At 37.6% G+C, this 14,786-nt stretch overlaps 1 protein-coding gene across 2 annotated transcripts in view; it reads left to right on the plus strand.

Annotated features, from left to right (window-relative positions):
- The first annotated feature begins 4,615 nt into the window (after positions 1 to 4,615).
- LOC148069569 (cGMP-dependent protein kinase 1) overlaps positions 4,616 to 14,786 on the plus strand; it is a 121,656-nt gene continuing 111,485 nt past the window's right edge. Inside the window, exon 1 of one of the 2 annotated variants that reach the window (XM_087803112.1) lies at positions 4,616 to 4,894. In XM_087803112.1, coding sequence (XP_087659238.1) covers positions 4,638 to 4,894 — 257 coding nt within the window. In that variant the 5' untranslated portion in view covers positions 4,616 to 4,637. Of the gene's footprint in view, positions 4,895 to 11,638; positions 11,969 to 14,786 lie in introns of those variants that run through there. The other variant, XM_087803109.1, reaches the window with a different exon arrangement.

The raw sequence follows: 14,786 nt of genomic DNA on the forward strand, positions 1-14,786 counted from the left end.
TACAGTAGAATTTGTAGTAGAAGTAGAAGTGGGAGTAGAAGAAGTAGTATTAGCTGGAGTGGAACTACAATTAGTTGTAAAAGTATTAGTAGTACATTTAGTAGTAAAAGTAGATTTATAAGTAGTAACACTAGTAGTATAATTAATAGTACAAGTATAAGTAGTAAAATAATTAGTATATTTAGTAGTAGAAATAGAAGAAGTAGTAATTATTCTTCTGCTTTTACTAATTATGAATGAATGAATGAATGAATAAACAACATTCATTCATTCATAAGTATTAAAAGCAGTAGTATAATTAGTAGTAGAAATAGAAGAAGTAGTAGTAGAAGTAGTAGTAGAAGTAGAATCAGTATTTAAAGTAGAATTAGTAGTAGAAGTAGAATCAGTATTTGAAATAGAATTAGTAGTAGAAGTAGAATTAGTAATAGCAGTAGTAGAATTAGTAGTAGAATTAGTAGTTGAAGTAGTAGTAAAATTAACAGTAGAAGAAGAATTAATAGTAGATGTAGAATCAGTATTTGAAGTAGAATTAGTAGTAGAAGTAGAATTAGTAGTAGAAGTAGAATTAGTAAACTCAGTAGTAGAATTAGTAGTAGAATTAGTAGTAAAATTAGTAGTAGAAGGGGAATTCTTAGTACAAGTAGTAGTAGTAGTAGTAGTAGTAGTATTAGTAGTAAGTAGACAAATGTTGAATGAAGTTTCTAGGTGTGATTAGATGAATGTACATGAAGGTCAAAGTGGAAGGAGTTGAAACATGAGTTGAAGAGTTTTCCCATTCAAATGAATGGGGAAAAAAGGGAAGAAAAAGAGGAATAGAAGAAACAGTTGAAGAGATAAAAGAAAGCTAGAACATTGATAAAAATGTGCCGAATTGATAAAAGTTTAATTAGTTAAATTCGGATCAAATTTGTAGCAGGAGATGCGGTACAACATTTAGGTCATAAGAGCAAAAGTGTCTCTTTGCCTTCAGCATTCACACAATTATTCAGTTGCTGTGCAGGAGATTTAAAGTAATACAGTAAAGAATGCTTCCACTCTACACTTAATTTAATCTTTGACAGCAATGAAATTGAAACTCAGTTGAACCAGCAACAGGAAGCGTCTCTTAAATTAAAAAATGCTACTTCTTCGTTCTGCAACCATCATCATCATTGTCACGTACGATTCGTGCACAGTTTCAGCGTGAACTCCACGGGAGCTGAACCGTGACTAACCCAGGTCTGAACCAGCAGCGCATCTTTTCACACTCTGTTAACATGACGGCGGCGCGGAGGTCATGTCAAGCTGGGATGACGTCATGGCGCCGCTGACGTAACGCGAGGGTAAACAAACTTCAAGTGTTGTCCTTGGCGCTCCTACGACCGGATCAAGGGGGTTTTCTTGATGAAAATGGATGATGTTTTCTCCGCATTTGAAGGACATGTTCTTGAAATAGATCCTTCTGAGATGAAGGGTCAGTGAAGGTGACACTTAATTCAACACTGTCATTACCGCCATACAATCCGCTGTATACATAATTAATCACTCTTTTTTTTTTTCTACAATGGCTGCGGACGTCAACTTGTTTTCTTTCTTCTGCAGCATGTTTTCCTAAGATCATCTCTTGTTTAACACCAGATAAAACCACAGCACATTTGTTTGGCTCTTAAAAAATAAATGTAATCAAACTGTAAATACACCCTTATGACCTTCTAGCAACTGCTAAAAGATGGGCGGAGGAATGAGAAGCGATAGAAAAAGAAGGTGAGGTTTGTTGAACTACGCCAGCAGATGGAACATCTCTCACCCTATTTTTAACTCGGAATAATGAAACGTCCCCTGGCGCTTACACACAAGCTTCCTTTTTCCCCCTCAATGAATTCATGGACTTGAAACAGATTGAAAGTCAGGAGAATGAAACGTTGGAGCTGGTTTTCGGAGATTAATTGAAATGCCTGAGAAACGATGATCCATTACCTCTCCGTTGAAGATGAAAGTGAGAAGCGGAGTCGAGGGCTGACGTGTCGTTTATACTCGTCTTTCTATTCCTCGCGCAGACGCGCTTTCAGCAGGCAGGAAACATGAACCAACTGTTGCCGTTTTGGTTTATTTTTAAGTCAAAAGAGAAATATATTGACCATGTTTTGAGTTTGAAGTACTTTATGAAGCTCTCCCTTGAAATCTGGGCAAACTAGAGGTTACAAGAGCGGAGTCCATTATGATGTAACAATAGCTTCAATCCTCCGCCAGCCAGCTGTAATTAAGCCCCGCTTTGTTTATACAACGACTACCTTGGAGGTGGAGACTTTCAGGATTGATGATGCACAGTGACAATCACAGCAGAGTTTGTGTGTGTATGGTAAACCAGATTTAATCTCCAGAAAAACAAAGTGTTTTCAGTGGGCGGGGCTTAAGCACATTTTCTAATGTAAATATTTCAATGAAAAGAGAGTTTTGTACAAACAGACACATACTGATGATACAATAGAGTCCAAAATAAATTTAAGACACACTTAAATCAACACTAGTTCCCCTTTAAACCCCATCCAACAACTAAGTTATTGATACTAGTAATAGTTGGTATTGATAAAGGGTTCATCAATAAATTGTAAACTGAGTGATCAATATAGATCCCGAAAGATATTTTACACACATTTTACAATTAAAAAATATTTTTAGTTATTGTATTCCACATTTTTGTTCTGTGTTGTAATGAGGTTTTAACTTTAAAATTGTAAATAAAAGTTATATTAGAAGTCCTCTAATAGCCCAGGAAGATAAATTAAAATGGCAAATACAATTTAAAAAACAATAATACTAACAACATCAACAACAACATAAATAATATCAGAACCAAAACCGACAGTATTATTAACAGAACATAACGAAAAACATGGACAGAAACATAAACAACAACAAGGAAAAATATCGCTAACAACAAAACAATAGCATAATTAACAACTTCAACATCACTAAGATCATCAATTCAAAAGGACTAGTATGTACAGTTTACCCACTGTCACTCCCGCAGTGTGTGATGTCATTTATTGATAACTAAAGACAAAAAGTCATCATGTTTATCTATCTTTACATCATTAAAATAACACAACACAGGAAATGTAAAAAATGTAATATGTTATATATATATAATGTAATGTAATAATTAAAAAAAAAAAATAATACAACATAGAAATTTTATATTTGAAATATTCAAAACATTTTTCTTGTTTATCATTACCACGCCCGCTCTGCTGTGATTGGTCAAGTATCGAGGTTTGTCACCATGCGTCATCAATCCTTGAAGCCTCCACCTCCAAGGGACTGGTTGTATAAAAAAGTAGGACATGATTACAGCTGGCTGGAGGAAGAGTGAAGCCATTATTATGTCATAATCGACTCGCTCTAATAACCTCTCATTCGCCCAGATTTCAAACAGGGGTGAACTTTATAAAGTAATAAGTTCAAAACATGGTCATGATGAGGGACTTACTGCATCTTGGAGAGAAGACTTCAACTTTAAAGTATATACTTTATTGAATATTGCTTTGATTGTTTAAGGGCTTTGTGACCCTGGTCTGGAAAAGCACTCTATAAATAAAGATTACTTACTTACTTACTTACTTACTTACTTACTTACATTTGCAACATGTGAGTGAGTCAGGAGAGTTGGGTTTTTACTTAAATATCATACAATATATTTTATAGGAATTTCAAATATTAATGATGATTGATTATGAAAAAATAAACGAGGTGTCATGTTTATCCATCTATCTGTCAGCAAAATAACTAATTTATATGTAAAAATATGAATTTATCTTTCATCACATGTTTATATGGAACAAGAAAAATAGGAATCGATTGTGTGTTGTGTTCACTTTTATGGCTTCTGGTCCCACTTTAAAGTGTCTGGAAAAAAAAGAATCACTAATATAACTTCTGCGTTACAAAATGTATTTTTCTTAACGTTGTTACGTTTTCATAAGGTCATGGGAAATGAGCCCCCTTGGCGGAGGAATGTGCTGTCATTGTGCATCTGAAGAATAATAAATAATTATAACATATTTTTGATTATAATGATAAGATATTTTAAATGTTAAAATAGGGTGAAACTGTGTTCACAACTACTTTTTACTCTCTGTATGTTTCAGATCTGTCGTGATGATGAATAAATGGAGCTGAAGGAGCCTGAAGCAAACAAGCATATACGGGGCTCGGGTCTGCTGGCACATATAGAAATCACTTCACGCTTCACGTCCTCGGACCACATATATATATATATATAAAAAAAGTCGATCTCCGACACCAGTCGTCACCGGGGTCACTTCCTGGGACTGGTCTATGAGTGGCTCCTACAGACAGACACACAGTGGACAGCTGGCGCGCGCGAGAGAGGCGGTGGAAAGTGCGTGAGTTTCGTGGCCAGTTTGAAGGAAGAGCTGCTGTCATTGGTTTCTCAATGAAAGCTCCTCAGCGGCTCCCGGGAGGCTCGGCGGACTCTGGATCTGGATCCCTCCATCCATCGTGCGCTCCTCGTCGCTGAACGACGCTCGCCCCCCCCCCAAAAAAGACAAGGAATCTCGTGGATCCAAAACCTCGGATCGTCTCCTCTTTTTTTTTCGTGTAAAGTTTCGGATTTTGTTTTTTTTCTCCCAAACATGAGCGACCTGGAGGACGACTTTGCCAAGATCCTGCTGCTCAAAGAGGAGCGGATCCGGGACCTGGAGAGGCGGCTGGCGGACCGGGAGGACGAGATCCACGAGCTGAAGAGAAAACTCCACAAATGTCAGTCGGTTCTGCCCAGCGCGCAACTTCTCGGACCCAGAACCCGGCGGGCGCAGGGGATCTCAGCCGAACCCCAGACGCACCAGGACCTGTCAAGACAGGCTTTTCGGAAATATGCCAAGTCTGACTGGTAAGATGACTTATTTTTGACACATCCTCGTGTGTTTTCTCAGCTGTGATTTACAACTTCCTGTGCCGAGTCACACCTGAGGTTTTTTTTTTTTTTGGTCGCCCACATGTTCGGGTCTTTCTGAACGAGGGCGGTTTGTTCATGAATGGAGCAGCAGTTTCATTCTTAGGGGCCGATGACGCAGCTTCAGGAAAGAAAAAAAAAGAAAAAAGGGGCTTCTAATTGATCAGATCCATCATGGAAGCTCCCACAGGAGTCCAGCGAGAGGAAGTGCGATGCATTATTGGCTTTTAGTAGCTGGACGCTCAGGACCCGAAGTGCATGTCTGAGGATATTTAATACTCCATTAGAAAACACTGTGTTTTTTGGCCATATGCTTCTTTCACCACCTTTTTCCTTGCTCACTTCAAAGTGTTTTAACACCTAGACACCAGCTTCTGGTGATAGCTTTCATCTTACTTATTTAGAGAAAAAGAACTTCTAAAGAATAGCTTTTATTTATTTTCCACTTTTTTTTTTTTTTAGCTGTCTGTACTTTTAGTTTCCTGACAAAAGTAATTAATGTATAATTTAAGAATTAAGAATCTTTTTTGTTGCTAGTTTTAACAAGGATTTTTTGTCATGTAATTGAGTTGTCTTTTATAATCTTAATCTTAATACAATTTAAGAATTAAATACAACACGGAACAAAATGGGGAATAAAATATCCAAAAGTATAATTCTTAAATGCCAAAAGTTCCTATTACTGTTCGAAATATATGTGTGATCACCCAGTTTATTTTTAATTTTCGTCTACATACTAAACTAACTTTTTTATCAATACCAACTATTAGGTAGAACTTTATTGATCCCTCAGGAGTTATTTGTTGTTTAAAGAGTGACAAATGTCGTGATTTAAGTGTCTTAAATTAATCTTTGACCTACAAAAATAGAGTTTTGAAAATTTTAAAAAGCGACTGCTGTGATTGGTTGTAACGTTACCAATTAAGTGCAGTGCGCATGCGTGTAGAATTGTAAACAGGAAATCACCTTCACCTGAGCGAACCTTCAACAAACGTAAGAACAAACAATTGTTTTATGAGTGTTTATAAGTTGTTGAGAGACTGGATGATGATCCTGCTGACACTTGTTTTAGAAATTTAAAAGTGCGAATCACTAGGTGGCGCTGCTCGAGAAAAACTCCTTAGTGTTGTTGCAGGATTTAACATTTAGGCAGTATAAATATTTAAGGAAAACTATTAGAACATTTATTGTCTCTTGAAGCAATATTACCTTCAGAATTGGGACTGTTTAACATTTATTAAAATAGGCAGTGCAATTTTGAAATTTACAAGTGCACATTTTATCGATAAAAATGGTTGTACTTTTCATTATATTTGGCAATATTTGCCAAATAAAAGATAAGAAATACCTGAAATAACTTTGTCAGCTGAAGGAATAACCACAGATATTTTTTGGTATTTAAATAGTGGTGTCCACAAATGTTTTCGTCACAACTTCTCTTCCTTCTGTCGACTGATGCCTTCAGTAAAGGGCAAGTGTTTGCCGACATCCTATTATTTGTATCCCTCAGGCCCCTGCAGTTCCATCCTTATTACAAAAGATGGATTATACCGCTCCTCTTCCCTATTCTCTGTGAGTCCAAAGAGCAGCAACATGTTTGTCAGGCAACATTTCTAGACTGAAAAACATTGGGCTTATATGAGGTGAAAACACACACACACATTCTGCTCTCCCCATTAAGATGGTGCTGACAGTGGGGTTAACTTTATTAAAATGGCGAGACATTTACCCGTCTTCATTTGCATTAATAATCTTGAGACAGGATGGAGCTTCATTTGCACTCGCTAATTGGTGTTCTGTGTACCTTCAGACACCGCTGAGCCCTGAGAGACAGCGAATTAAAATACAAATAAGGTTTTGTTTTGTCGACACCGTGACTTTTAAAAAAAGCCCAATAACTTTGCTACAAGTTCCTCTTTGTGTCGTGCCATCTGCCAACCTGACCACAGCAGGGTCCGAGACTGTGACCCCCAACCATTAGAGTCAGGACTCCAGTCAGTGTCCCGCCCCACTCATCGGATTACCGCACCATAGAGCAATGGATCCGGTTTCTATTGATCTGTATAGGAAAAGGGCTGAGCTGGATGGTTAGAGAGGTGAAATCTAAATCGCAGAGGTGCTTTGAAGGACAGCGAGAGCCTTTTGATGATCAGAGCTGGCAAATATTCTACTGAGCTGTGCTCCGGGGTTCGAAGAGGCCATGAGTTCATTCAACATCATTGGCCGTCAGATGACGATAAATAGAGATAAAACATTTATTTTGATTGGAATAGTATCTATTATTGCATTCTTTTTTGTTGCTTGTTTTAACACGGATTTTTTGTCATGTAATTTGAGTTGTTTTATATAATCTCAATCTTATTGACATTTGGAATTTGTAACTATAGTTGCCACATGGTGTTGTGTTTCGTCATCAAGCAGATATTGATTGGTGGACTTGAATAGTACCACAAAGTGTTTCTTAATTTGAAATATATCCTCTAATTTGTTCATTTTATTATTCAAACATGTACAATGGATGTCAGGATGTAATGACTCAAAAGTATATGACAGATTTCTTACTTACAGGAAATATTATACCTTTGAAGACAGATTTTGAAGCGTAAACAAGCTGTTTCATTGACAAAATGTCAGGTTAAAAAAAAAGATTATACAGACTTTAAGGCTATGATTTCAAGATCACAGTTTCCAGACTACCATAGAACATCTACTTGGTTTTTTATGCTTCATAAAATAATGACTTTGTTTTATAGCAAACAATAAAAAAAGGCTACTGGGAAGTTCATATTGGTGAAAACATTAAAACCAGAAACATAAAATGAGACGTCAGACACACCCTCATAGAGGAATGCCAAAAATAAGTTTGACATGGCATTTTAAATTCGGAAGTAAAAATACATTTTGGTACTCTATGAATAAATAATGATCCAGTTAATGGATGACTCACACCTTCTGTTACTTGTCTATGCGCCATTAGGTGGGCTTAACATGTTCTACTAAAATAAAGGAATAAAATAATATCCAATTTCTTTATTAAATTAAATAAAATGAATCACATTATTTCGAAACAAATAATGACATAAAAATGATCACGTTTTTAAAGACAGTCTTTTTAAAACTAGACCCTGGATTAGGAATGTTTGATTTTCATTCTGCACTGAACCTGATATTTATGTGATATTTATGTAAAGCAGCTTTTGCTTCCGGTGTCTAAAAATCTATCAATCTCAGGTTTGCATGATGTCATTAAGCGTCTCTTGCATAGATGGTCCCTTAATCAACCACTAGAGGGCAGCTGTGGTCTTTGTTTAGACTCCAACTTGCTCTTGTTTCAGTTATTTACATGCTTATACTGGGAGGTAGATGTTTTTAAATTATGAAAAAAAGAGAAATGCATCTCCCTTCCTCTTGGCTGTGTGCTTTTTTTGGCCTCCCTGCGTGCCCAGTGTTCTCACTCCCAGCATATAATTGCTGTTTTTAGCCTGACTAACTCTCCTTCCTATCAGATTGTCCTTGGCAGTTTATCCTCTTCTGAATTTGTCCGGGGCACACAAGACCCTAGCAGTGTTCCCTGAGCCTTAGATGACTCATTGGAATAATGTGGAGGGACACCAGTGGCGCTCCGAGTCGACACACACAATTTAGATTGGGAATGTGGATCAGCTGCACCGTCGTGATCTTCACATTTTCTGCTACTGGTGTGTGACAGTCTGCAAGATTACAATGCAAAGCCTTTGGCACCTTGAGTAAACGCCTGTCGTTGTCATCCGCTGTGGAAAAAAAACCCCCAAGTAGCTTAACAAAGATTTGGTTAACCGCAGATACTGATCCCAACTTTACACACAAAACACCTGCTAATTGCAAACTGTCTTTTTGATGCAAGTGGTTGTGCGATGAAACAAAATGAAGCAGGAAAGAGTACAATCTAAAAATCTTGGCGCTTGTTTCCCGGCAACAAGTACACATCACTGGTGCACAATAGAAAGTTTGAGCATCATCTTTGCAGGCACATTAATTGGTATACAAAAGCTGCTTAAAGTATCCTGAGTCGTGATGCATAATTTGAATAACAATGACAGATTAAAATAATTCACTGTGTTCAACAAGGGCTGCTCAAACATTGATTTTGTTTTGTGATGCAGATTTAAGACGTATATATATATAAGACATATAAAGCACTAAAATTACATTTAATTCAACATTAAATGATTAATTTCACACAGTTAATGCTGTTTTACATATCTTTATTTTGTAAATATATAGCTAGTTAAGAGAGTTAGTATAAGTTCAAGCTACAGTATATAACTCGACAATATGAATGATGACTAAATATGACCAACTTTACTAGTTAGTATCAGCATGATCTTTTTCAAGTACTTTGTTTGAAAATCCTGTCACTCACAGACTCTCCTGTCAGGTCGTCCAGATAAATCGCAAAAGTAAAAGTTCGATATTTCTACTGATTCATGACTGTTCAATATTAAACCATTATTACAATGGATATTTTCAAAATGATAATAACGACGTCAACATGTTACAAAGTGCTGCTTTAAACAAAGTAATACAATAAGTTATGGACCGTATTTTATTTTTAGTTGTGGCTATTATTTACATTTTGCTGTTGAATCATTGGGGAAAACTGGTATGTGTTTATACCACAAGGAGCACATTACTTAGTGACAATGACATTTGGATGAAACTGGGCGAGCCACTTGTCAGCATGAGTGGACTAAAAGCTCTCTTTGTATACATGAAAACATGTGCTCTGGACACTCAATTCTTCCCTCGGGTCTGAGGATGTAGTGCCATTGAAGTTCTCTCAGTTGTAGAGCGACAATCTTTAAAAAAAAACAACCCCGCACTATCCACTTCTCCTCAAACCGGATCTCTCTCTTTTAAGTTATCTCTAAATCATGTTTGATCAGGGGCTGTTATTCCCTCTCACCCCTCCATATCTATTTTGCATAAAACTGCACATTTCTCCTCACCGCATTTTTTACACCGGCCTATATATCTTTTTTTTGTGAGCTTTGTCGTCCGTCTAAATCATATGCGGTCTATATAAAAACATATGTTTCCATCTGGACCCATTTTCATTTTCAGACATGTACAACCTTCACAAACATATTTTCCCATTTAAATCATGAATCCCTGATAATATTAAAGTTGTTATTGTGGAAAAAGGTGTCATTTTTAATAGAGCAAATTATTTCATATTTAAATGATTCATTCATTTATTTTAAACAATAGGCGCCGTAATTGGCTGCCTCTGTGTTTGTCTCGCTATTACACGAAAATAGCCTCTTTTGTTCTTACATGACTGGCAATAAAGCTTTTTTGTCTTTATAATAGACATTGGCACCTGTGAGGGTTTGACTGTTATGTCTCGTAAAGAAACAGTGTCATTGTAATAGCTAGAGTGTGTAAGCATAACAAAGGTGGGATGTAGATTGTGGGATGGTTATACATCTGTATTAAATAATGATACATTTTATTTAAAAAAACATAGAATTAATGGTCAACTAATGTGTGGATTTAAGTGTCTCCTTAATAGATATTGACCTTTATTGTACTCATCAGTATGCGCTTGATGGATCTACTTGATGGATCTAAGAAGTTTTTATTTGTTCAGGCTTTTCCTTGATTTTCTGGAACTCCTGTTTTCAGTTTTTTCTTGCCCTTTAAAGGATATACTTTATTGAATATTGTTTTGATTGTTTAAGCGCTTTGTGACCCTGGTCTGGAAAAGCGTTATATAAATAAAAATTACTTACTTGCTTACTTACTTACATTAGAAAATGTGCTTAAGCCCCGCCCACTGAAAAAACGCTAGTAACATTTTGTTTACCACTCTGCTGTGATTGGTCAAAAGTCAAAGTTTGCCACAAGGGACTCGTTGTATAAACAAAGCAAGTTTTGATTACAACTGGCTGGAGGAGGAGTGAAGCCATCATAATGGAGTCCGAGAACCTCTCGTTCGTTGAGATTTTCAGCGGGGGGGAATTTATAAAGTAATAACTTAAAAACATCATCATGATAAGGGACATCTTGGCATCTTGGAGAGGAAGAGTTGTGCTTTAGGTTAGTTTCATATATAAACGTACAAATAAAACTGTATGAATCTCCAATATTTGTAGAAAGACCCTTCTATATGAAAGCGTAAAAAACATTCCCTTATCTAACTCACACGCTGAGCCAGTTTTAAAGTGTAAATGTACATTCTAATTTAACATGTTGGTCCATTAAGTTTCCATCAAAGTCCCATTAAAGATCCTGCGCGTTCTTTTGCCCTCGGGGGGGGGGGGGGGGGCTGCGAGATGACATGTTTCCACGGTTTACCCGTGACGTTTCCACGAGTCCACGAGCGTGGTTTTTGGACCGACAAGACTTGCACTGTGGCGCAGATTCCTGTAGGCGCCCCCCCTCGCCGCGCGCGCGCTTGACGCACCAAGACGCGAGAGAAGGAGGGAGGAGAGGAGAGGAGAGGAGAGGAGAGGAAACTTTGCTCGATTGTGAAAAAGGAAAAAGGGAATCACTTTCGCGGGATCTACCGTAGCATACCTTTGCTGCCATCCAGGAATCCCCCCCCAAGGAGCGAGAGAGAGAGAGAGAATCCCGCGCGTCTCACGCGGTTCATGCCCGGGGAAAGTTCCCCATCCGCGCGGCACAGGCGAGAAGATCCGGATCAAACTTGGGGTTTCAAAAAATGGGGACCTTGCGTGACCTCCAGTACGCGCTGCAGGAGAAGATCGAGGAGCTCCGGCAGAGAGACGCGCTCATAGACGAGCTGGAGCTGGAGCTGGACCAGAAGGACGAGCTGATCCAGAGGCTGCAGACCGAGCTGGACAAGTACCGGTCCGTCATCAAGCCGGCGACCCAGCAGGTCCACAAGCAGAACGAGATCCACGAGCACCAGCGGACCAAGAGGCAGGCGATCTCCGCCGAGCCCACCGCCTTCGACATCCAGGATCTCAGCCATGTCACGCTGCCCTTCTACCCCAAGAGCCCACAGTAGGTGTCGATCCGCTTCTCCCTTGTTCAAGGGTTCGCGTCATTCATCCGTCGGTCATGGTTTAGTGCTGAGGCTGAGGAAGCAGGTAGTTCACCTGTGGATCACTTGTGCGCATCCCTGCATCCTAGAGCGACAGTTCACAATTTGGAATCAGAAAAAACACTTTTATTTATTGTAGACATTACCATAATACAGCATATATATAAATATATTTATATATATATGTAAATAATGCATAATTTAGAACATTTTTTAATTCAGTCTTTCTCAAGTTATATAGAACAGCTTCCAAATTTAAGTCAAAAAAGACAAAAATGTACATACAAATGCAATATAATAGGGTTGAGATCATTTGATAATTTAGTCCAGAAACAACTTCTTGTCTTATTAAGACATCATCAATCAACTGAGTGGTGTATACAATATGACCAGTAAGATAAGCTACTTTTTATTTATACATATTTTATTGTTGTGTTTTAAATGTTTCATGTATGTATTCATTGCCAAGAAAGGCGCCTTTAAATAAAATGTATTATTATTATTATTATTATAAAAGACCTTTTGAGGAAGGAAGCTGTTATTTTTATTGTAATTTTGCAAATCTTGCACAAGATTCTTAAAACTTGCAAAGGTTTGCCTGTAGCTTAACAGCTGTGTGGGGTTGCCATGGCGTCTGAGTCCTACGGGCACTCTGAGCTCACCCCCAAAAAAACACACACACACACAAATACCTGTACTTGGATAAACTTTTCACTTTATAAAGTAAAAAAAACCGACCTTAATGCCCGTTAACACTTTGCATCAATAGTTTCAGCGGGGAGCTGGAAACTTGTCACATTAGCGAGCTCCGAAAGGGGTGCTAACCATCAAAACAAACATTCCAATTAGACTGCGAGACGAGTCGTGGGAATACAATCCTCGCACTCGAGCCGACTGTTATCAGATATAAAAAAAATATCAAATGCTTGGGAGCTAATTGCATTAAGCTGTGGTGTGACTTCAGAGACTTGCAGAGACTCTCTGTGTAACGTTTCCACGCCAGTATATACAAGCTGTGATTCCGAGAGTCTAAACAGTCTCGGCGTGTTTACATTTTTTTGATTTGTGTTGCTCCTCCTCTGCTCGCTCCTTCTCTTCCTATGTATCCACCGCTTTTAATTCTACTCACCCATACAACTATTTCACTCACAGATGGTGACATCAATACATGGATGTTTCACTCGACTTCATGCCAATGTGTTTCTGCTAGAATAATAAAAAAAATATCCCTGTGGCAAATCCTGTCAGACGTGCCGGGTGTAAATGTCATTATAGCTGTCGTCAAAGCGGCAAGGATTTCCTGGAATAAGATTAGAGACGAAGGTGCTTATTTATTGTTTATCGTTCATCTTTGTTAGACTTGTCAGAGCCGTGAGGTGAAGTACACAAACACCTCCCTGCAGAGAACACTTTCAGATCATTAAAGTTATTAATTATTTAGAAAATTAAACATCTTATTGGATAGTGGGTGAAAAATAACATTCCTAGCATCTCTGTCAGAAGATTATAAGAATTTTAAAGAGTTGTTTCTACCCTCTCAAGGTGGTTCAAGGTGTACATCAGTACCATGAACTTTAAGTCATATTATCTTTAGTAAAATGCAGACTTTTCTCAATCTTTGCTTACTATAAATGAATGTAATCAGGTCCATTTATTTTAAAATGTGGCAGTAAAGATGGTTATATAAATATATATAATTAAAAGAGCGCTGTAATTTAAAAATATTCAATAATTCTCTACCATAAATATTGGAGGAGATCGCTGTTGCACAGAGCTCGGTCACAAAAGTACATAAATAAATGTAACTCGTCATAACAGTAATTCTTTCATGACTCTTCGTCCACATTACTCTGGTCCAAACCAAACAAGCTTCTCTACACCAGTGACCACCTTGTCATGTTGTTTAATCTACGAATCAAAACCTTATCGTTCGCGATGCCTGTTTTGATTTAACAACTCATATCATGTTCATTTACCTTAAATCGATGTTTGTCATGTACCTAAGAGGTTTCATGAAACAGTGTCATCCTTTTCTGAGCTCAGTAGGTGGCGCTCTCAGTTGAGAAATGATGCATGGTTTCCTTGAATTGTGTAAATCTTCTTTAAATAGATCATAAAAATATGTTTATTTGCACACATATTTAGTGCAGCTATTGTTATAGTATAGTTTATTGATACAAAGAACCTAAAATGACTTGATGTCACATTAGAAACACGTAATTAAATCCCTAAACTCCAGCTTTTGTTTCGTATCTTGAGCAAGATAAATACTGGTGAACCAGTGATGCCAGGTGTGTTATTGATTCTCGCGAGGAGCCGAGAGGAAAGATCTCATGAGGTTAAATCTTTTCCTAAGCTCCTTTTATTGTGTTGCCCGTCAAGTTTATGGTTGAAGTTTAAATTGCTCATTGATGTCTTAAGTGTAAGTTCAAAAAGAACTGTCCAGAGTCGATTTAAATTTGACTTCAGTTTTGTGTGGTTTTAAAATGTACACCGCAAGTGAAAGAACTAAAAATGTCCTCCCTCTCATCAGTAGAAAGCCTCTCAGAGACTTCAAAGTCTGTCCTGTTTTTTTTTTTTTCCGACTCATGTCTTGTCCGCCACACCTCGAGAATTATGTTAGACTCAGAGGCTCCTTATTCTATTAAATATACTCCTACGAATAAATGTCTTATATATGTCTGTATTCTCAAAGCTTTTTTGGCACCACTGTGCTGTCTTTCTATCGAAAACTCAATTTGCAGTAAAAGTAGTCCAGATTAACTATGTCACTTTGTA

The sequence above is a fragment of the Callionymus lyra genome, chromosome 11 (assembly GCF_982586985.1).
Source record: "Callionymus lyra chromosome 11, fCalLyr1.hap1.1, whole genome shotgun sequence".
Classification (NCBI taxonomy): domain Eukaryota; kingdom Metazoa; phylum Chordata; class Actinopteri; order Syngnathiformes; family Callionymidae; genus Callionymus; species Callionymus lyra.